The sequence below is a fragment of the Canis aureus genome, chromosome 18, assembly GCF_053574225.1.
Source record: "Canis aureus isolate CA01 chromosome 18, VMU_Caureus_v.1.0, whole genome shotgun sequence".
Lineage (NCBI taxonomy): Eukaryota > Metazoa > Chordata > Mammalia > Carnivora > Canidae > Canis > Canis aureus.
Window position 1 is genome coordinate 28,737,509 of NC_135628.1, and position 22,146 is coordinate 28,759,654.

At 38.6% G+C, this 22,146-nt stretch overlaps 3 protein-coding genes across 8 annotated transcripts in view; 1 reads left to right on the forward strand and 2 right to left on the reverse strand.

Annotated features, from left to right (window-relative positions):
- The window catches only part of HDAC9 (histone deacetylase 9), a 1,013,161-nt gene extending 1,011,192 nt beyond the window's left edge, over window positions 1-1,969 (reverse strand). Inside the window, exon 1 of the mRNA XM_077856623.1 lies at window positions 1,711-1,969. The gene's annotated coding sequence lies outside the window, so the exon portion shown is untranslated. The remainder of the gene's footprint in view (window positions 1-1,710) is intronic.
- Window positions 1,970-7,435: 5,466 nt separating this feature from the next.
- On the reverse strand, window positions 7,436-20,633 carry LOC144288792 (uncharacterized). Its single transcript, XM_077856649.1, has 5 exons — window positions 18,868-20,633; window positions 14,812-14,971; window positions 11,358-12,489; window positions 10,288-10,516; window positions 7,436-8,030 (listed from the first exon to the last, which is right to left on the reverse strand). The coding sequence occupies exon 1, from the start codon at window positions 20,586-20,588 to the stop codon at window positions 19,863-19,865; it is 726 nt and encodes a 241-aa protein (XP_077712775.1). The 5' UTR covers window positions 20,589-20,633; the 3' UTR covers window positions 7,436-8,030; window positions 10,288-10,516; window positions 11,358-12,489; window positions 14,812-14,971; window positions 18,868-19,862.
- SNX13 (sorting nexin 13) overlaps window positions 20,410-22,146 on the forward strand; it is a 173,677-nt gene continuing 171,940 nt past the window's right edge. For 3 of the 6 annotated variants that reach the window (XM_077856612.1, XM_077856610.1, XM_077856611.1), the window contains exon 1: window positions 20,410-20,642. In XM_077856612.1, the coding sequence (XP_077712738.1) occupies window positions 20,631-20,642 (12 nt within the window). In that variant the 5' untranslated portion in view covers window positions 20,410-20,630. The remainder of the gene's footprint in view (window positions 20,643-22,146) is intronic. The other 3 variants (XM_077856614.1, XM_077856616.1, XM_077856615.1) reach the window with 3 other exon arrangements.

A 22,146-nucleotide genomic window follows, 5' to 3' on the forward strand; every position in this document is an offset into this window, starting at 1 on the left:
AATACTGCTCGACCCACGAGCCACCAAAGTTACTGAGTGGCTTTGGCCACGATAGTAAATTCTGTGCCTATATCTTCTTATCTGTTTGACAAGTTAATAAACCTATGGAATAGAGTTGTCTAGAGAATTTTAAAAGGTAATACATGGAAAAGCACTTCAAACAGTTCCGGATCAGAGCATTTGCTTATTAGATGTTAGCTGTCGTCCACATCACCATTTGCATTTAAATTTAAAAAATGGGCCATCTGAGTACTTATTCCCTAGAAGCCCCTTCTCCAGTCATGGTCACTTGGAAAAATTTCTCGTCTGTTAGGAATTGTTTCAGCTTTGTCATAGAGTGATCATACCATTTTCTTTAGTCTGAGATCATTAAAGACACAGTGATAGAAAGTCCTTTAGTATTTGTAAAAGGGAGCCAACAATGACTTTCTTTACATTTATTCTGTCTGAAGTTTGAAAAATCGTGTTGTCAGGGTGCCTGAGCAGCACAGTAGGTTGAGCTTCTGTTGAGCTTCCAATTCTTGATTTCAGCTCAGGTCATGATCTCAGGGTCCTGGGATCCAGCTACATGTCAAGCTCCCTGCTCAGTGGTAGTTTGCTTCTCCCTCTGCCCCTCCCCCTGCTTGTGTGTGTTCTCTCTCTTTCTCCCTTTCTCTCTCTCTCTCTCAAAAAAAAAAATCATGTTGCCTTTCATCAACACAGATCCCAAAGAAGTTGCACTAGTTCTTCAAGTTTGAGAAGGGCTTGATATTCTCAAGGAAACTTTAAATATTGATTAAACAATATCCCCATGAAGCAGGTCAGTACACTCACCTTTCATGGTAGGATAAACAGGACACAGTGAGGTAAAATAATAATTTGCCTTAGGTTATCAACCAACTTATTGTTTGAATCGACTTTGTATCAAGTAATTAGTCTATGCTTCAATCTGATAGGCCAAGCTACAACAAACAGATTGTTAAAATACTAATTTGTATATTGTTATACTTAGGGAGTCATTGCTGTATCCTATTCCTCATGAATCTGAGCTTTACATCTTATGCTCTCACTGCATGAGATGACCTTTCTTCCCTAGCCCCTTTATTTTCTAGCTATCTTCTCCTCATTTTGGTAATTTATATGTAATCTCCTCTAAGAAGTCTTCCCTGTCTCACTGATTTGGAGTTTCCTGTTCATTGTTAAGATAACACTCTGGATCCCACAGCCTCTCTATTATGGCATAGACTATACTCTATTGGAAAGTAGGCCCTCTGGGAAAAAAATGCTTCGCTGTCTTTCTACTCTGTAGCACATGCCTCACGCGTGGCATTTGCTCAACAAATAATTGTGAAGAAAGAATGCAGAAATGATACATGTATTAGGACGGGAGAGGATCTACCATAATAACAAATGCAGCCTAAGTTTCCTATTTTAATATAAATGTCCAACACGAATCTAAAGGAGACCCTCCCCCAATAACTGAAGAATACAGGCTAACAAAGCTCCACCATCCTGGATGGTGGATTTTCCAAAGCAGGTTGCTGAGGTTTCCAAGCGAGTTCTAGGTTGTCAAGACAGGAGAAGAAAATGCTGGTGGATCGCACACTGGAAATTAAATTCACCTGTGATAGTAATTTCCTTCCAAAAATCACTCAGCACCTGAGAGAGACAATGCCTATCCCTAGCTTAACTCCTTGAATGTCCAGTCTATGGGCATTCCATGGCTAGTACCTGTGTCTTGTCTTCGGCCACTTGCCTTTGGGCTACTGAAACTCCTTTGCAGAGTTAGAAATGCTTAGCATTCACATGGATGAAGTCTGAAGTGGCTGTTGATTAATGGCCCACCTGTGCAAAAATAAAAACTCAGTTTCCCTTTCCTCAGCTTAGGACAACTCAGAGTCATCACCTACCCTCCAGAATTCTCCTGTGGGATCATGCTCAAGCCTATCTGCTGTGAGACTTTGGCCTGAACTTACACTCTTACTTAGCTTTATTGTATTCTTTGTTTCATTTACTCTGTTTCAATACCAGTCTCCCCGGAGAATATTTTCTTAATATATCACTTGCATACAAGTTTTTGTCTTAGAGACTACATCCGAGGAACTCGACCTAAAATAGTGCCACCTAACCAAAAGGTGGTCAAAGAAGTATAATGCATGCTTGCATGCCATTTCCAGAAAGAGAACTGATACAGGTAAGCACTGTTATTTAAACTGCAGCACAGTGAAAAGCAATTTGGTGATTCAGGGGTAAATACCATGAGTTTAGCTATATATCAACAAGGACTGGGATGTCTGGGTGGTTCAGTGGTTGAGCATCTGCCTTTGGCTCAAGTCCTGATCTCGGAGTCCTGGGATGGAGTCCCGTGCTGGGCTTCCCACAGGGAGACTGCTTCTCCCTCTGTCTATACCTCTGTGTCTCTCATGAATAAATAAATAAAATCCTTAGAAAACAAAACAAAACAAAACAAAACAAAACAAGGACCAAGAAGATGGAAGACAGGATTGCATCGGAATAGGTTCCCTAAGAAGAGTAACTTCTTTGCCAGGCAAGAAGCTGAGGAAGCCAGGCTGGTAGTCCAAAATACAAAGTGTTGAAAGAAGCACTGGGCTGGGTTCTAACAGAGTCATTATTTCAGGAGAGTCAATCATACAGTAATAATAAAGATGACAGGCAGCACAAGGAACCCACATGACATCACAGCATAAACAATATATAGAGGGAGGTATAAGTCCTCACTCATTAGATTTTTTTTTTTATAGAGTTTTCCTAGCTATTCTTGCATGCTTATCTTATGAGGTGAACTTTAAAACTAACCTATTTTCATCAAAACCAAAATAAATGAAACTACTTTGGGGTATTTTTATTAATAATTTTAATAGGGATCACATTAAATTTATATATTAATTTGGAGAGAATTTACATCTTTATGATATTGAGTGGTTTTATCCAAAAATGAGGGATATCTTTCCATTTCTTCAGGTCTACTTTCTGAATTTCCTTATATAGGTTTAGTATATCTTCTTTTAAGATTGTTCTTAAGTTGGGGATCTCTTGGTGACTCAGCGGTTTAGCCCCTGCCTTTGGCCCAGGGTGTGATCCTGGAGACCCGGGATTGAGTCCCACGTCGGGCTTCCTGCATGAAGCCTGCTTCTCTCTCTGCCTGTGTCTCTGCCTCTGTGTGTGTGTGTGTCTCTCTCATGAATAAACAAATAAAATCTTTTTTTTAAAAAAAGATTGTTCTTAAGTATCTTCCTGTTCTTATTATATTTTTTCTTTAATTATTGATATTTTAAAAGATTTTATTTATTTATGTATTTATGTATTTAATTAATTAATTTATTTATTTTAAATTTGAGAGAGAGAGGAAGAGTGTGTGGGGATGCCTGCGTGGCTCAGCAGTTGAGCATCCGTCTCTGGCCCGGCGCGGGATCCTGGAGTTCCAGGATCGAATCCTGCATCAGGCCTGCATGGAGCCTGCTTTTCTCTCTGCCTGTGTCTCTGCCCCTCTCTCTCTCTCTCTCTCTCTCTCTGTGTCTCATGAATAAATAAAATCTTTAAAAAAATTTTTTAAAAAGAGAAAAAGTGTACCTGGCAGACGGGGAGGGAAAGGAAAAGGCAGAGAACCTCAGGCAGACTCCGTGCTGAAGATGGGGCCTCCATCCCACATCCTGAGATCATGACATAAGCTGAAACTCAGAGTCAGTTTAACTGACTGAACCACCCAGGTGCCCTCAATTATAGATTTTAAATGGTTATTTTTCTATTTGTGAAAGCTATTGGTTTTTATATATTAATTTAATATCTGCTATCTTATTGAATTTTTTTTCTTGTTTGTGTTAGAAATGATTCTCTTCTGTGTTCTAGGTAAACCAATGTATCATTATCATTGGATATAGGTTTACTCTTTCAATTCTTATACTTCTGCTTATTCTCTATTATATGATTGAATTTATTAATACCTCTGCTCCAAGATTAATAGGAGTGGAGTTAATAGACATCCTTGCCTTGTTTCTGACTTTGGTGGTGCTCTATACACTCATCATATTATGGAAAGGCATATCAGTTGGCAGAGTTCTAAAAACATATGTAGATCTGTGTATGGTTCCTAATCATCTGTTTTATAAAAAGCTTCAAAAGTGATTCTAATATAAACCCTCATTTGAATATATGCTCCTTAATAATATAAGGTCTAAGTAAGTAAATTAGTCAACTGCATAAACATTTGAGTTGCATTCTGTGTAGGACCTGTGGATACAAAGACAAGCTTCTTTCCTTCAAGGAGCTCTATTTAGTAGAGAAGAAAGACCTACAAACCAATGATTGCATACAATATAATTATTACATTATAGAAAGTGTTCCATCACTGGTATCTTTCCTTAAAGTTATCTTTATCTAGAGAGTTAATAAAATATTTAATGTCAAGTTTTACAAAATTGCATCCTACTAATTTTTTATTTTTAAGGTAATCCAAAATTGACTTTTTAAAAAGAATTTATTTATTTATTTATTTATTTATTTATTTATTTATTTAAGACATAAAGAGAGAGGCAGAGACACAGACAGGGAGAAGCAGGCTCCTCACGGGCAGCCCGATGTGGGACTCAATCCTGGGACTGGGATCACGTTCTGAGCCCAAGGCAGATGCTCAACCACTGAGCCACCCAGGCGTTCCCAAAATTGACTTTTATCAATAGTGATTGACTGAAAAAAATATGTTTACAGAGATTCTAAATTTCCTGCTCTGCTCCCTCACCCCACATTCTATTTTCAAAGTGTAGTAATATTGATTACGGCAAGCAATCTAATTCACTTGTCAATTCCTGGTGTTTTCATAATTATTTTGTCATCAGAGACCAATCAGCTGTATGTTAGACAAAATTATGCAAATACAAATGTTTTTAAGAGCAAATAAATACTCTTACTTTTGCTAAGAGGTTTACACTAAGATTTTAAATATTCTCTACCTACACCAAACCAACTCTGAGACCCATACTTTTTGGGGGAATTGCTCATGATTATTGTTTAGTTTGGGAAAAGTTACTACTTTTAATGCCATGGTGAGGCATCTTATGGAACACATAAATAATATCAATAAATAGATGATAAAGAGTATGAGTCACATATTTCTTATCCCAAAACAGATTTTTTTTTGTCTAACTTTTTATTCTTGGAGCTGAACACCTACATCCATGTGAATCTGCACTTCTATAATGAACTGTGAGGAAAATCTGAGTTCCGTGCTCAGCAACACGCAGGGACCAATCCATTAATCTTATTGTACCCAAACCTTTCTTTTAGCAGTATATTACAGAGTAGCAAAATATTGTTTCTGTTTGGTGATCAGGGCCTTCAAAGCTTTCTGTGTCCTGCTTATCTATCAATCTATTTGTACACATGTTGGGCTATTTAATAGTATAGCCAAGAGCCTAAGAAGTATTTGTGAAAACAATTATAGACTTCAAGAATGTGAAATAGCCTTAAAGACCAGCTCAACTACCCATTAAATAGATGGAGATTCCTCAAATAGTTAAAAATAGATCTGCCCTACGACCCAGCAATTGCACTGCTGGGGATTTACCCCAAAGATACAGATGCAGTGAAACACCGGGACACCTGCACCCCGATGTTTATAGCAGCAATGTCCACAATAGCCAAACTGTGGAAGGAGCCTCGGTGTCCATCGAAAGATGAATGGATAAAGAAGATGTGGTTTATGTATACAATGGAATATTACTCAGCCATTAGAAACGACAAATACCCACCATTTGCTTTGACGTGGATAGAACTGGAGGGTATTATGCTGAGTGAAGTAAGTCAGTCGGAGAAGGACAATTATATGGTCTCATTCATTTGGGGAATATAAAAAATAGTGAAAGTAGTGAAAGGGAATAAATGGGAAAGGCGAAAAATGAGTGGAAAATATCAGAAAGGGAGACAGAACATGAGAGACTCCTAACTCTGGGAAACGAACTAGAGGTTGTGAAAGGGGAGGTGAGTGGGGGGTGGGGGTGAATGGGTGACGGGCACTGAGGGGGGGCACTTGATGGGATGAGCACTGGGTATTATTCTATATGTTGGCAAATTGAACACCAATAAAAAATAAATTTATAAAAAAATAAATAGATATAACCCAATTTAGCATTAGAACTAAGGATAGAATTTCTTTCTCTGCATTGAGTAATCATTCTCAGTTGGTAACTTAATGATTAATATGACTTAGAGAAGCAACACTAAATTTCATCTAAAAATAAGATTTAAATATAGTAATTTTTTTCTTAAAGTAGGCCAGTTAATTTGATAGCTTTAGCTCCTAAGCTCTCATTACTAGACTTACCAAATAACCTGATATCTTAGTCTAGTTGTTTTCAGTATCAGCCTTAAACATTATTCCACTTCAGCCTTGACAGGATATTTATAATGTTGTCTACTGGCTCTGATGACGAAATGTTTTCAGTTTTTAGAAACTTCAGTGTACCACATTTTAATTTTCAAACCAAATTTATTTTTAAAGAAATCTTGACTATATTACTTTATTGTGTCCACTATATTTTAAATGATATTTAAATAATTTCTCTGAGTGCAATAGGTACAAACCAAAACTCTTACAAAGGCTAATATTGCTTCACTTAGGTAAGTAGGTCCTGAACAGTCTCTGTGTCATGCTTATCCAAGCAATAAATTACTTTTTTAGACAAAAATCATCCTATGAAATTGCTTTAGCTTTTTCTGAAGTAAAGGTATTGAATGCATAGTATTGGGAACACTTTATTTTGCTTCTTAATCAAATACAATTATTTTACCTATGATAGCTAGCATCACAAGAGAACAAGATGGATTTCTTATATTTTACTGTTTTCTCATTTATATTGAGTCCAGTTTTAATTTACCTCAATAAAGATTCTTTCTGCTCTATAACTTAATTTCACTGGCTTCTTAAACCCAGAATTCTTTTTGAAAAGAATCTTAAAACATCTGAGATATATTTATCAAATTTGAATTTAATGTACAATATTATTTCCCTGAAAGTTATTTCTAAAGGTAGGTAAAAATCATGCTTAAAGGTTTGTACAGAATATAGATACTGGTTTCTTATCAGATGTTCATCTTCCTTGATGTTTCACAACTCAAGTGAATAACAAGTGCCTCTCATTTTACTCTCTTGAGAAATATGCTAACAATATCACACATATACAAATAGGCTAGTTTGTGAAGAAAGTAACAAGTGAGGAATTAGATGAAAAATAAGTGTCTTTGGTTAAAGCCCCTAGAAAGCCTTAAAATCTAGGTTAAAAATATCAGGCAAAGATAGACTCCAATCCATACTCAGATGAATGTAATCACCTTGGTGTGGTATATTCTGAGCAAATTCTGACACAGCAAGCTATTTATTTAGCTTATTTTGATTCACATTAACTTAAGTCAGTTTTTTTGGGCTTATAGGTCTTTTTTTGAATTTGAGGCAAGCTATAAACTTTATTCTGGGGTGGAGGGGGATGCACTTAAACACAAATACAAAATTTTACATACAATTTCAGGCAGTTTGCAGACTTGACAAAGCCTGTCCATTAACACACAGGGATTTGTATTAGTCAGGACTCTAATATTACAAGTAAAGAGAAAATCAGTTTATATTATCTTAAAGTAAAGATAAACGTATCGGTACATGTATCTAGGAAGATATTGATAATTCACATAAATGAAATGGCTGTAGAAAGTAATGCCTATAGGAAGAACTGGATCTGGAAATTTGACATCACCAGAACATATTATTTCTGCTGCTCATCTCTGCTTGCCTCTGCTTCTCTTGACAAAGTAATCTCATTTTCTCTTGCTCTGCAGAAACACCTTCTTTATGTGGTAGAGAACATACCTACCAGCAGATTCTGCTTAGTAACCCCAGGAAAAACACCAATCCTGAGGATTCATAGTATCAAAGCCAGAAAGGGACTCTATCTCTGCTTTTGTTGCTTGTAAATTCACTAATCACTGCTACTCAAATCAATTAAGTGCAAGTTCCATGGCCACTTCTGTGGCAAGGGAGGCAGAGTCTGTAAGTAAAAGAAAGAGGACGGATCACCTTAAACAATATAACCAACATTCTTGGGTCCTTGCATCAAGAATCTGGAGAAGAGGGCAGCCTGGGTAGCTCAGCGGTTTAGTGCCGTCTTCAGCCCAGGGCATGATCCCACGTCAGGCTCCCTGCATGAAGCCTGCTTCTCCCCCTGCCTAAGTCTCTGCCCCTCTCTGTGTGTGTGTGTGTGTGTGTGTGTGTCTCATGAATAAATAAATAAAATCTTAAAAAAAAACAACAAAAAAAGAATCTGGAGAAGAGAAATAAGCTGGCAATCAATGGGTAAACTGAGACTGTATGAAGGAGGTCAGAGAGTGTCAGTGCTGGACAGTGGCAAGCTGATAAACTGGCTTTTTGGGGAAAAAAAGGTATGCATGTATTTATAGATGCGTATGCATTTATCACATATTTTGCTGATATAAAAAGACGAGTGGCACACGATTTGTTAAAAATGATACAATATTAATATTGTTATGATTTGTATATAGCCAGTAAATTCTCTGTTAATGCTTTTGTTGATTTTTGTTGAATTCTTGTACCCTAGCTAAACTGTGATTGCAATTGACAGACAAGTGTTTGATGAATAAATGCTGGTGAAGATGTCAGAATTTCATTTGTCTATAGTATGAGCAACTTCTTTGCTGAACTGTTTATGAATAATACAAGAATAGTTCCTTAATTTGTGTGTGTGTGTGTGTGTTATTCACAATAACAGTTGGTCATCACACCTAATAATATGCATTATTAACATGTTCTTGATCACTTCCTTAACTCTAGAAAATCAGCAAAACAATAACCCAGGTCTTGATTTTGTAATATTTACCAATTTCCCTGGTATAAATACTACCTTCACAGCTGGTTTTAAGCTATTTCTGGGATATCACTGAACAAAGAATTGAAAGATGTGAAATAGCACACTATTCTATAGTATTTTTGCCACAGAATAAGTATAAATGACCTTGAAAACAAGATAATAGTAAAAAATAGTAAAACAATTAGGAAGCAAACATTTTTGAGTATTTATGACTTTTGTTTTATATATAATTTATGTATATACTTTAATTTTTACTGATTATGTTCAAAAATTGCCTAAAATTCCAAGAATTTTGACAACTGCCCTAGCTCATAAGTCAGTTTGAATCAGCTCTAGCACACCACTACTGATGGTTTGCAAGATTTTCATGGAGAAAGAGATAGGTAAGAAATAATAATTTGATGTGACTGTAAAATGGAAAACTAATATATAAAATTAAGGTTCTGCTTTGGCATCACTATGATTTCTCTAAAAGAATATACACAGTAAATATAGCTGGGTGGATATCCAGTATGAGACATGCTCAAAGTTGAATGGCTTTACTTTATAGTTTGACAAGTTTTAGATTATTCGCCATTTCAGATTTTTAAAATTCATTTTCTCTTTTATTACGGCCAGTGATTGAGAGCTTATTTTATCACACTTACAAAAAGTGTAATTTCCATAAGCTTTATATTTTAGTTAGAAAAGGAGCCAAAGCAGAATCTCCGCAAACCTTTTCTGCTCCTTCATTGATATGTGTGATTAAAATCTCACTTTCATTTAATCACATTATAAACTGTATGAGGATTTCTTTCTTACTCTAATAATCTAAAAACGATACTACCCAATATGGGACAATGAACACTAGGAATATACTGTTTATCTCAGTTTTACTGCTATCTTCCAGAGAATATAATTTGGCCAAAATATAGGAATGAAGGAAAATAACAGTGAGAAACACTTTCGGTATTTTACTTTAGTTTTTATGTATTTAGCATTTAATACAAAGGTGTCTGCTTATTAGATTTCTGGCAACTGAGAACTGTCATGTGCTTTAAAATAATAAATGAAAAAAAATAATAAATGAAATAGATAAATGAGAGTAATTGTTAAATAAGTTAAGTTGAAAGCTAGAGAGCAATTGTGTCATTTGGTAATTATTTTGTCTTTGATGTTGAGTACAGACTTGTTACTTTTAAACATTGTGTTATTGTAAAAACCTACTAGTTTTAGCGTACATTTTAAATTTTAGTGTATTTCTTAAAATAAGCAAAGCAAGGCATATGATTATATGAGATACAGTATTCCAAACACATTTCTAAGGAATCGGTTCAAAAGAAAAGGGATAATAAATGAGACTAGTAAATAAGGGAAAGATAAAAAGATAAGGGAAAGATAGCCTAGGAAAAAAATCAGAAGTGACTGAAGATAAACTTACATTTGCCATCTGCACCATCAAAAATGGGACTTTGCAAATCAACTCTGGTCTTATCTTCTAAATGTCCGCGTACTTCAGCAAAATGGGCCTGCTGTTGAAGTTAGTACACAATTTGTGCCTTGTGGTTTGTTCTAACTGGTGCTTACAGATCACAGGTCATCCCTTTCAGTTCCAGAAAGCTCAGAGAGAGCCTGTGATCATGAGGATTCGTTAGCAACTAGAGATTAGCCTAAGGAGACAGAGGAAGAGTTGATTAATGATAGATTTGCCAATGTCAGACACACATGAAGAGAGGGGATGTAACTTGTCTAAAAAACAGAAAAGCATAGGACTCTGAGGGTGAAAAATGGAGAACAGACTTGACACAGCTCAAATCTGGCATTGTACATGGAAAGGGAGGCAGAGTGAAAGAAATAGGTTGGATACTCTTAGGTTATAGGATAAGCATGGTATGAGGCAGAGGTCAATAGGAAGGAGGCAGACATAAAAGTTAAATGTTGTCAGTGATGAAGAGGCCTCAAGTGGGCTTGGAGAGATTAGCTGAATGTATAATGCATGTCAATCAATGAGAAAAATTCAATAAATCTGTGAAACTGGCTTTTACTATCAGGAGAGGTATACTGTGTTTACATTAGACTAGACCATGGTTAGATTTTGACAAATTAACAGAATAAATCAGATAAAACTCTTAGGGTTCACACCTTTATCTCTTATGTTGGGGGGAGTGGGTAAACTGGAAAAACAAGTTATTGTTAGATTAATTATAGTTTATTTCAAGAGATTCTCATGAGATTTAGACTACAAAAAAATGGAAGATGCTTGAGAAAAAGAGGCAGGTTTTCACTGGACATTCAAAGCATATATTAACTCCTGGTTCTGAGGCTGAGTTTGTGGGTAGTAGAAAAGTAAATTTCAAGTCAGAAAAGTCTAGACTCAAACTGACATGCTATTTATTAGCAGAGAACCCTGAGGCAAATTCAACAAACTTCTGAGACTTAATCTCCTCATTTTAAAATTGGGGCTAACAATACCTACCATGAAGTATAAAGGTAACAAGGTACATAATGCACCTGGCACAGAGGCGCTGTGTAGTAACAATTAGTCCCTCTGTTCCCGAGTGAATTTACAGTGTGGGAGACTCTTTCCATCAGGGTGAGGAGTGAGTGCCTGAAGACATCTCCAGGCAAAACTTGCCCCATAGTCCAATCAACCAGTCATTCTTTGATGCAATTCCTGAGTCAAACAGCTGGCTTTATTACCTCCTAGTTCCCAATTCTCCACATCCTTGGATAATGGCTACTAGAACTCCCTGGAAAGACTCCGTTCTTTAAGAGCAGCTTGTCCTTCATTCTGGTTCATGCCTGTCTCTTATTCACTCTTTTTCCTCTTCCATGAACTTTCATGGTTTTCTTTTCTGAGTAGACCAGAAAGATGGGGCAGAGTCTTCAGTCTTCAGCCTTTGCACCTCTCTCCCAGAAATCTGTGTGCGTGTGTATGTATGTGTGTGGCCATTTAATCTGTAATTCCCAGGTCATGATTTGATGAAGTAGTCCTCCCTAAAATCTGGTGTAACTATTAAGGATTGACTTAAGTACCAACACTTAAAACAGTCCCTGCATTCTGGAAGCAGAGGGGCAGAAGAGAGAGAGAATTTCTTCGGTTACATACTTTCTACTATCAGTAAGTAGTTACAAAGTGTTTTATTTGGGATATGTATTGCTAGGTGTGGCAACAACAACCCACAACTGTAAAAGAACTTGTCAGTCATGCAAAGTCCAAACATCTTTTTCTTTTTTGATCTAGTAGATGGGTTCTCTTGTATGGTTCCTTCCATCTCAAGTGTTTGTTATCTCAAACAGCACCCAAGGGCACCTCCGAAAGTGGAGAAAGAGGAGGATTGCCACATTCCATTGACCTGAGCTAGTTACATGACCCCACCTACATAGGCAGGATTTGTAATCTTTCTCAATGCCCAGAGGAAAATGAAATGAGTAGGTCAATACAGCCATAGAATGATTTAGAGAGATATTATGAAATATTCCCTTTCTCAAAAGCTAATGGTTCATAGATTAACAACTTGCTTCTAAAGACAAAAATAAAATTTGGAAGACAGAAACTCAATTACATTTTCACATCATAGAGTTTCAGTGAAACCAAAATTTCTGGCATGAAGAATACATTTGATGAATTAATCAGACACAGCTGAAACAAAGTAAAAGCTCTTGTTTAGGAAATCAACAGTCTTTCACAGAGTATTACAACACAATTAAGATACTGATAATATAGAACTTAATTTTGGGTTAACAAAATTACATTAAAAATAATTCTATAATTCTTAAGCTGAGGATAGCCAGAATGGCCATTTTTTTTCCATGCAGCTTTAAGCACTGTATATACTAAGGTAATATTTTATACATATTTGCTTGCCTGTGATATTTCCTCCACTAGTTTCCTGCCCCAAAGAGTGCAAACAATAATATATAAAGGTGAAGAGCAAGATGGTTGGTATTTTAATTATATGATCCTAAGATTTGAAGAGAAAGCCAGATCTCATCTATTTCTTCCCTTACCCCTTTTTTGGAAGCTAAATTATACCAGGCAAAAAATGTAAAAATGATAAATTTCTTCTTTGTACCTTCTAACCACTGAGGGTTCAGAGGTAATAAATGTTTCAATATTAATTCTACAGCCCTGTGATCTTTACAATTTGAATAGTTAACCCATTTAAGCTTTAGTGAATAAAATAACATGTAAACAAATAGACAAATTTCATGATCCTATTAAAGGATTCTCTGGTAAATAACCAATCATATGCCTTTACCCAGAAGGCAGACATCTCACTTACAGAAACACAGTTTAAAAAAAAAAATGGATTCCTTCATTCATCCTTCTGCTACTCCTCCCAATAAAAACAAACATTTCCCATTCAAAGCAGAACATTTAGCTCTGTTAGCAACAGAAAGAACACTTCCCCAGCAACAGGAAAACCTAAAAAGGACATCTATTTTTAAAAATCAAATGTGAAGCCCTCTGCATTTTGCTGATTTAGTGAACAAGATAAATCTTATCCATCCAAATTAGTTGAATATCCTATAGATTTCAAGAATAAATAGCCTGATTTCACATTCTCTTTCTTTGCCTACTTGCTTTGTTTTTTATAGACCAGAACTTTTCTCGACGTGTTTGCTGATTTCTCTGTTCGTGGATATTTACACACATGGCTGTGATAAGGTAGGAGGTGTCTCATTTTAAGTGGAAAGGTGGTAATTCAAGGAGTTCATTACCATTCACATAACAGTTCACAGCAGAGTATGTGTCTGCTCTGTAGCAAGGTTTTTGAAAAAGGTGATGATGAATATGTTTGTTGAAGGAAAGTGATAGAAAAATGAACTGCAACTTATTTGCTATAAGTACCAGTTTTAAACTTGAAAAAACCTTAGAGAGCATTTGATCTTGAGCCATAGGACATTGCCCAAAGCTTCAAATAACACTGTGTACACAGTATATTAGAATATTAGTGTTAATTTAATTATATGTTTAACCTCCTAACTCTACAGAAAAAGACATTAAGCTCAACAAATGATGGATTTGCATTTCCAAGGATTAACCCTATTTACTAGTAAAGACAGGACCACAGTGTAAATCTTCTCAGGCTCCTATTCATTTTATTCCACAGCCAATATTAAGGGGCATATATCTAATATTTTTCAATTTAATAGTGTTACATCTATTACTAATAGGCTTACATTTGAAATTTTTAAAAAAAGATTTAAATATTTAATTTATTTATTCATGAGAGACACAGAGACACAGACAGAGGGAGAAGCAGGCTCCCTGTGGGGAGCCCAATGTGGGACTCAATCCCAGGATTCTGGGATCACGACCTGAGCCAAAGGCAAAGGCTTAGCCACTGAGCCACCCAGGTGTCCCCCACATTTGAAAATTTTTTAAAAAACATCAGTTGCCATATATATATGCAAGGGGTGAAAGCAGGTTAAACTAACTTTGTGTCAATTAACGTATTAGGCAGAGCTAGGGTGGCAAGGGTCCTGGGGTATGTTGCCTCCCAGCCAATAGCAGCCCTTACCAATGTCATCACTTCCAATGTGTCCCTCCACATTAGGAAGCTCTGCTCATCTCCAGCGGGGAAGCAAGTGTTGATCAACTTAGGTTTTAGAATAATCTTATCTTTTACCTTCCTTGTTAAGCTAGTAAAGTAGGATGCAATATAATAGCAGTCTTTGATTTTACCCTTACTCTGTAAAAATGAAACTAGCTGAGGTAAGCCTTAAATGTGGGGACATACTAGGTTCTGTCCATGAGTAGATTCCTTTTCTCATTTCCTCCTTTGGCTGAAGCCAAAAACAGGTCAAAGGCCAATCACAATTCTTATGATTCACATAAGAAGTTGAGGACATGATTATTAAAAATTTTTAATTTTTAAAGTTAATCTAATATACATACACATACAATTCTAAATTATATAACCATATGGGACACATGTGTAGTTATATATATACATACGTGTGGGGATCCCTGGGTGGCACCGTGGTTTGGCGCCTGCCTTTGGCCCAGGGCGCGATCCTGGAGACCCCGGATCGAATCCCATGTCGGGCTCTCGGTGCATGGAGCCTGCTTCTCCCTCTGCCTGTGTCTCTGCCTCTCTCTCTCTCTCCCTCTGTTACTATCATAAATAAATAAAAATTAAAAAAATATATATATATACATACGTGTGTATATATTTTTCATTAAATATCAACTTTACTACTAGCTGTGTAAACTTGAGCTAAAAACGTAATTCTCTGGGCTTCAATTCCATCATTTATAAAATACGAATAATAACAGTTCTAATTTTATACCATTGTTGTGAAGCACTTAGAACAAAGGCTGGCATATGGCAAGAACTTAATATTAGTTATTATAGAGAATTATGTATTTAATGCATCAAATATAATATATATGTACCTTTTCTGAAATCTCTATATCCAAGTGAAGTTTCTTCTGTACAAAGAGCAGTTGTTTGGGTCTATAGATAAAAATGTAAAAGTAATTTCATTATGTAGTTTCCTTTTCCTTTATGTTTTAGGGCTGTGAAGCTATTCTGTGTGATAGGACATTAAGTAGTTGTCAAAAGTCAGCACAAAGAGTGAAACTTACTATATGCAAATGAAAAAAATCATTTAGGAGTTTGGAGGGAATCTTAAGAAAGTAGAGTGCTACAAGAGTATCTTAATCTATTAGATGTATGAAGCAACCTCACTGAAGGAAGTAGGGGGAAAGGTAGCTAAACTAAGCAACTTTGGAAATAACTGAAATTAGTAAGATTAAAGAGAAAAGGAATTGTGTCTAGACACTGTACTCTAGTTGATCAGGTTGTTGCCCAAGGGTTAACAATTCTGATATTGTTGTGGATGTGTACTGAGATTAAACAAGTAAATGGATGGCAAAAATGGTAGGAACCAGGTTTCTCACTAGAATGATTCACTGTTAATGGGCTAGAGTCGGGAGACCTCAGTATGAACTCATGTTCAGCTTAATATAAATACAGATGGTTACATACAGAAATATGTGTATATAGGTAAAAAGAAGGGACACTCTGAGTAGCAAAGAACACACCTAGTGCCTAGATCTTGGTTTCTATTATCAGTCTCCAGTAAAGGAATAGAAATTCCTTAGAAAAATGGCTGATTCTGGGACGGGGGTATAATGATCCTGGAGCATTTTGCAGTAGCTAGACTATCTTGCAGAAAGTAAGGAAGAGAACAATAAAAAACTACTCCACATTAATGCGAGTATATTAAGAGGACATAGGGCAACTAAGAATTCCTAATAGCCAAAGCTGGGACAATTTGAGCAACAAAATAAAATTGTATTGGATTTAACCCAAAGTATAAAATAAATGTCTACGAGTCCATACTCTATTAAATAAATGATTGGACTGATAAAAAATGGAGAAGAGACAAATTTCCCATACGAAATAACTCCAAATAATTTAAGTAGATGTTCCACCCTCAAGGAGGAGGAGAATAATTCCGGGCTCCTTGTGTGTGGGCTGCTGATAGCAACTTCCTTCTACGGAGTATAGTAATATGGAAAGAGGGAAAAAACAGTAATTTTGTAGTGGAGAAATCTGACAAACACTAACCTCAGCCAAACTGATTGAAGTCAACACCAACAGTGATAAATGATATTGGTAGTATATACCTTTGACATGTGACTTGGAGCAACTCACTAAATTTGTCATGGCCTCAAAGAGTAATGAGATCTACTGTGACAGTCTTCTTCAATTGTTAAGTATAATATACGCAAAATGCCTCCCACAGAACCTGGGTCATAAGTACTGAAAAATAGTTTTCATAACTGAGAATTAAAGGTTTGAAAAAGTGCTCTAGGTCTAATTTTTGTGATGTGAAAATATTTGTCTTAAAAACTCTCGCCTGGGGTTACCAGTGATCCCTTCATACTTTTGAAATGTGAACATTATTATTTTGCTATGCCTGAATGTATTGTTAGCAAGGCTTCATATTATCTGTTTCTGTTTCTTAGGCTTGTGTTGCCTCAGTATTTCCTCAAAAAATACTATGCAAGATAAAAGCACAAGCTGGGCTATTTGAAGCTTGTCTTCAGATCACTCTTAAATGTCCAGAGATTTCGGCTTCCTGTTGCCCTACTAACAAAGAATCAGGATATCCTGCTGTTGTCTTAGAATATGTCTCCTCTGCTGGTAATGTGTTACTTCAATACTGATTCCCTGGCTTTAAGATTGGGCCTTGTTAATGAATGCAGAGTACTATTAAATGTTCAGTAGAGGTGGTAGTTGACACTGATGATATGGTATTATGAAGAAACTGGAGTTAATGAAATGGCTTAAAAAACCAAAATAATAAAGTATAACAACTGTGTGATGGAGGAGATTTGCTTGGAAGGTTGATGTCATATTTTTCCAGTTTTTCAAAAGGAATTATAGCCAATTTGTAACAACTTGAATATGTAGAATTTTTTTTTAATCTGTTTTAAAATGAAAGTAGGCAAACTAGATATTCTGAATTGCTGCTTGGAGGTTTAGAAATCACTGGCAGTGACCTGTTCAAAAAGCATCACACCCTTGATTTTTGCCTCTGACCTCTTTTTGTCATTCCTTCCTGTGTTAACTGGACAGATTAGACATTGCTGTTGGGGAATCAAACCTTTTGCAAGAACAGCCATGTAAATATCCTTATCATGTGTTTCTTAAGATGGATGGATTGTTTTGTTTTTAATTTCTGATTGATAGCCAAAGCAGCCAGCATTTCAGATCAGCTGGTTCCAGGTTTCCTTTGTAACAACTGATATGATGTTTTTAAGGCCACATGGAATGCAACTGTAATCTATACCAAATTCGGCGCTCATTTTAAACTAGCTGATTCTGTAAACATTCTCTTTCCACTTATATAACTCCTCAATTTCCATAACTCCACGAATTGGCATACCATATTCAGTTTGTTCCTCCCCTTGCTAGCACGTTAATTTTAATTCATGCCCAAGATAAATGTAAAGTTTGTTTTTACCATAATTTATTTTTATTATTCCCCCATCCCACTACCACCACTAAAAATAAAGGTGTAGCTCACAATTCTGTCATAAACTTCCCTCTGGCATTCTCCTGACCGTAAACGTAATTCCCTCATAACCGCAAGGTAACACACAATGGCCGATTTTTAAAAAAATTAACCTTTCAACACCAAAGTTTTTGTTTTAAATCAATTTGAACTAGGCTTTTTCCTTTTGAAGTCTTTTAGGAAGTGATTTACTCATTCACTTAAGAAATATTATCTACTAAGTGCCATGTCAATATTCTTAGTATTCTAGGTGCTGAGGAAACATCACTGAACAGAACAAAAAAATTCCTGTCTTTGTGGAGCTTACTCATGTTCTAATGGAAGGAAGACAGACAATACAAAAGAAAAATTGTAATTACGTTAGAAGGTATAAGAGTTATGAAGAAAACTGAAGCAAGGGAGGGGAGATGGAGACAGGTAACATTTTAAATGGGATGGTCAGAGTAGGCTTCTTTGAAAAAGGTGACATTTAACTAAAGATGGGACAAAAGTGAGGGATCTAGCCATGCAAGTATTTGGTGGAAAGATACTTCTAGATAAGAGTACAGTCAGTGCAAAGGCCCGAAGGCAAGAACATGCCTTGCTGTTATAGGAGCAGGAAAGCTAGAACAAAGTGTGTAGTAGAAATGAGGTCAGAGAGGTGGATGTGAGGAGGGACTTGGGAGGCTAGCTAGCATAAGGTTTTTTAGGTCACAGAAAGGACTCCAGCTGAGAAAACAGGGAGCTAATGATTGTGGCTTGCTCCTGGTCTACAGATAAACTCTTAAAAGTTAAAAGCGTGTTGAGGTCATATTACAGGTTGGTACAAACCTCAAGTTATGTCTACACTTACTTTACCACCTTTAGAATAGGTGACCACGTACTGCTCCTGGAATAATATGTGCAAAAAGTTAAATACTCAGGGCTAGATGCCTAAATTACAGTTTTAATTCACCAGCTAGTATCTTAAATATTAATAAGTCTCCTCTGTTTTCTTACTTACAGGTTGGAACAGTATCTTTTTCCAGCTTCCTTGTTGTCTCTATTATCTCTTAGTTTCCCTTATCACGTCTTAGTCCAGATAGAATTTTCCAATCCTATTTCCTATTCGTGGCTTGATCTGTCAATACCAGTAACACATCATATTGTGTTGCAGAGGCCAGAATCCTGCTGGGCTAGCAGTATGGAAATTACGTATCAGATGCAGATCAGAACAACAAAAACTACTTTGCCTCAATTAGCTGAATTCAGTAAAATGAGGGGTTTTTTCTTGAATTTCTGCCAGACTACCTAAATGGACAATTTTGTTTCACGAGCGAGGACACAGCCCAATAGAGGTAAAACGAGTTTGTAACGCCCTCACTTAGTTTTTGAGAATACGAGTCATGTGCTAAGTAAATTTCATTTTATAGAATAGTGCCAATTGTTAAGGAAAGGAGTGGAGCTGGGAGGAAGGAGATTCAGGAGAGGGTTGAATAAACTATTGGCATCAGTTTTCCCAAATGCCTATGCATCCTCTGTTAAAAAAAAAAAAAAAAGAAAAAAGAAAAAAAGGAGACGGAAGGGGTTCTGCATGTCAAAACTGAGACTCTTCAATTTCCTTGTACACCAGTTTTCTAATACAAAAACCGAGGAACACACTTTGACACCAGGGTCAGGTAAACTACTTTCCTTAAAATCCAGGTAGACGTGACTGCCTCTAATTGCACACACCGTAATGCATCCAGGGGTGGACTCAGGATGGTGTCAGTCTCGGGGGCTTCTGAGCACAGAGTGCCGGAGTTCAAGCCTGTTTTAAGTAGGCACTGTTTACAATGACACCTGCCGAAATCTGCTCGCCTTGATACACAGACAGATCAGGGAGCCAGCAGAGCTGTAGGAAGGGCACTGAAAAGGCATGCAAGTGGCTTTCTCTGAGCTCTCGTACAAGGAGCAAGACTCAGCCCTCACGGTCATGCAGGTGCTGGCCAATCACCTACGGAGCGACCGTCCTGACCGCTAGGATCGTGGGTAAAGCTGATCTGCCTGTATCAGTCCTGCGACCTGTCGCACACTCTCGAAGGGGGTTCGCTGACGACCCGCAAGGGCGAAGGAAAGTTTCTGTCCAAGTTCAGAAGGCGAAGGGACTGCGCGGGGAGCAAGTTTCAGACCGTATTTAACCCAAGATCGCTCTTCGGCGGCCGCGGGGCCAAGGAAATGAGAGAGGCAAGTTTTCCTACAGGACATCGGCCGCCGGGTCCCCGAGACGCGCGAGGTCCGCAGCGCCACCCGCCCAAGGCTCGGTCCCCGCAGGTCTCGCTCCGCCCGGGAGTCGGAGTCGGCCTTCCCCGGCGTGCGGCGGGGGACGCGCGAGCCGCTCCGCCGCCGCGCGAGACCCAGTCTCCACTCCCGCGAGTCCCGAGCCGGCCCGGAAACCCGGCTTGGGAGGCCTCCCCACCCGGGCCGAGCGGGCCGCCGAGCGCCCGCCCCCGCCTCCCCACGCGCCGGCGCCATGGAGACGGTCACGTGCCGCCGGCCGCTCCTGCGCCCGCCAATGGGAGCGCACGTCGCAGAGATACGCGGACGTCGCTCTTCCAAGATGGCGGCGCGTCCGTCGCGAGCAGCCGGGCCGGGGGGAAGCCAGCGAAGCCGAGTAAAGCCGCCGCCCGGGAGAGGACTGAAGGAGCTGTTTCGGCAGTTGGCGGCGGCTCGGGCAGTTTTCGCTGCTGCTACGGCTGTTGCCATGCGGCGAGGCTAGGGAGGAGCTCACTTCCCCGGGGTGTAATAATGTTAACAGAGGTAAGCGGCGACGGCGGCCAGTGTTTACCTGTGAAATGGGGAAGGGGCCGGCGCCAGCTTTTCCGAGAACATCATTTCTCCCGCCCGCGGGCCTGACCCTCCGTAGCGGGCCCCCGGGGCCCGAAGAGCAGCGGGGATCCTACAAGTGCCCCCCCGCCCCCCCCCCCCCCCCCGAGTGGGAGCTGTGCTGACTCAACAGAGTGCCACCACCTCCGGCTGCTGTGCTGCTTTCGCAGTCGCCACTTGCCCGTCGCCCGTGGCACTGGTCACCCTGCTGCTGTCGCTGCCCCCCGGCTCCTCGCTTCCTCCGTGGTGTCCCCTTACACGCTGCTCCGTGGCAGCGTTGGTCTGTCTGCGTTGCTGCTCATTCCCGTGGCCCTACGGCTTGCCCGAGCTCTCCCTTCTCCGGTCCCTGGCCTCCAGGGCCCTCTACCTCCAAGCTCGGTCAGCATCCTGGGGTTGTCCCTCGGCCGGATTGTTTCCACCCCCCATCCCTCCATCCCCACCCCCTACTTTGCCTACTTTGTGAAGTGGACCATCTTTCTCAAGAGACACTTGGATAGCCCAGTTATATCACCGCCCCCTCCCCCTCCTCCTCCCCCGCCCCCCTGCCTGCCCCCCCCCCCCCCCCCGCTCCCCATCACCTCTTTAAATCGTAGGAATCAAAAAGTACAGTTTATCATCTACACTTGATTTGCTTAAGGCTCCCTTGGTACTCTTTGTGGAACAGTTTTCTTTCTTTCTTTCTTGGGTTTTTTTTTTTTTTTTTTCTTCTTTTTCCCACTTGGACCTGAAATGGAAGTAGGGCAACTATGACTAGCCAATCAGTTTCCCTTTTCTAGTGTCTCATGTCCCTTGCAAAAAAAAAAAAAAAAAAAAAAAAAAAAAAAAAAGGCAGACTTTTTGAAGAAGTAGAGTTTGCCTTTCCTAGCAGTACTTTTTAAGAGGAAGAACTAAATTGGTCTGATTAGATACCTGACCCAAGTTAACACCCGAGTTATGTGTAGTGGTATGTTGCTGGTGTTGTAGGCGTCATTGAAGATAAATCCTGCAGCTTGTGGATTTGAGGGAATATCTTAGAAGCTACTCGCTTGAAACCCTGTGAAGGTTCCAATGTCAGCTGTCAGAGGACTAGTTTGGGCATATTTGTGGGCTAAGGGATAGAAAAGAAAACAACTTTAATGGGCAACAGGAAGCATTCCTACCTGGGCCAAAAGGAAATAGAAATGTTTGTAGATGAGCGGCTTTTGTTGTATTAACATGTGATGAGAAAGGATGTACTTGCCTTTCCAACTTGACTAGCTCTGAGGAAGTTCACTCTTTGGTAGTTGCACTTGATCTATGCACAGAGCCTGGAATATGATATATCCGGCAAATACTTGTTGATTTTAATTTATGAACTCCTTTATCTCTAGTAGTTTGAGGTTCACTTGATGTTTCTAAATTCCACATATATATATATTTTTTAATTCCTGGAACTTAATTCTCGGAGATTAGGATGATA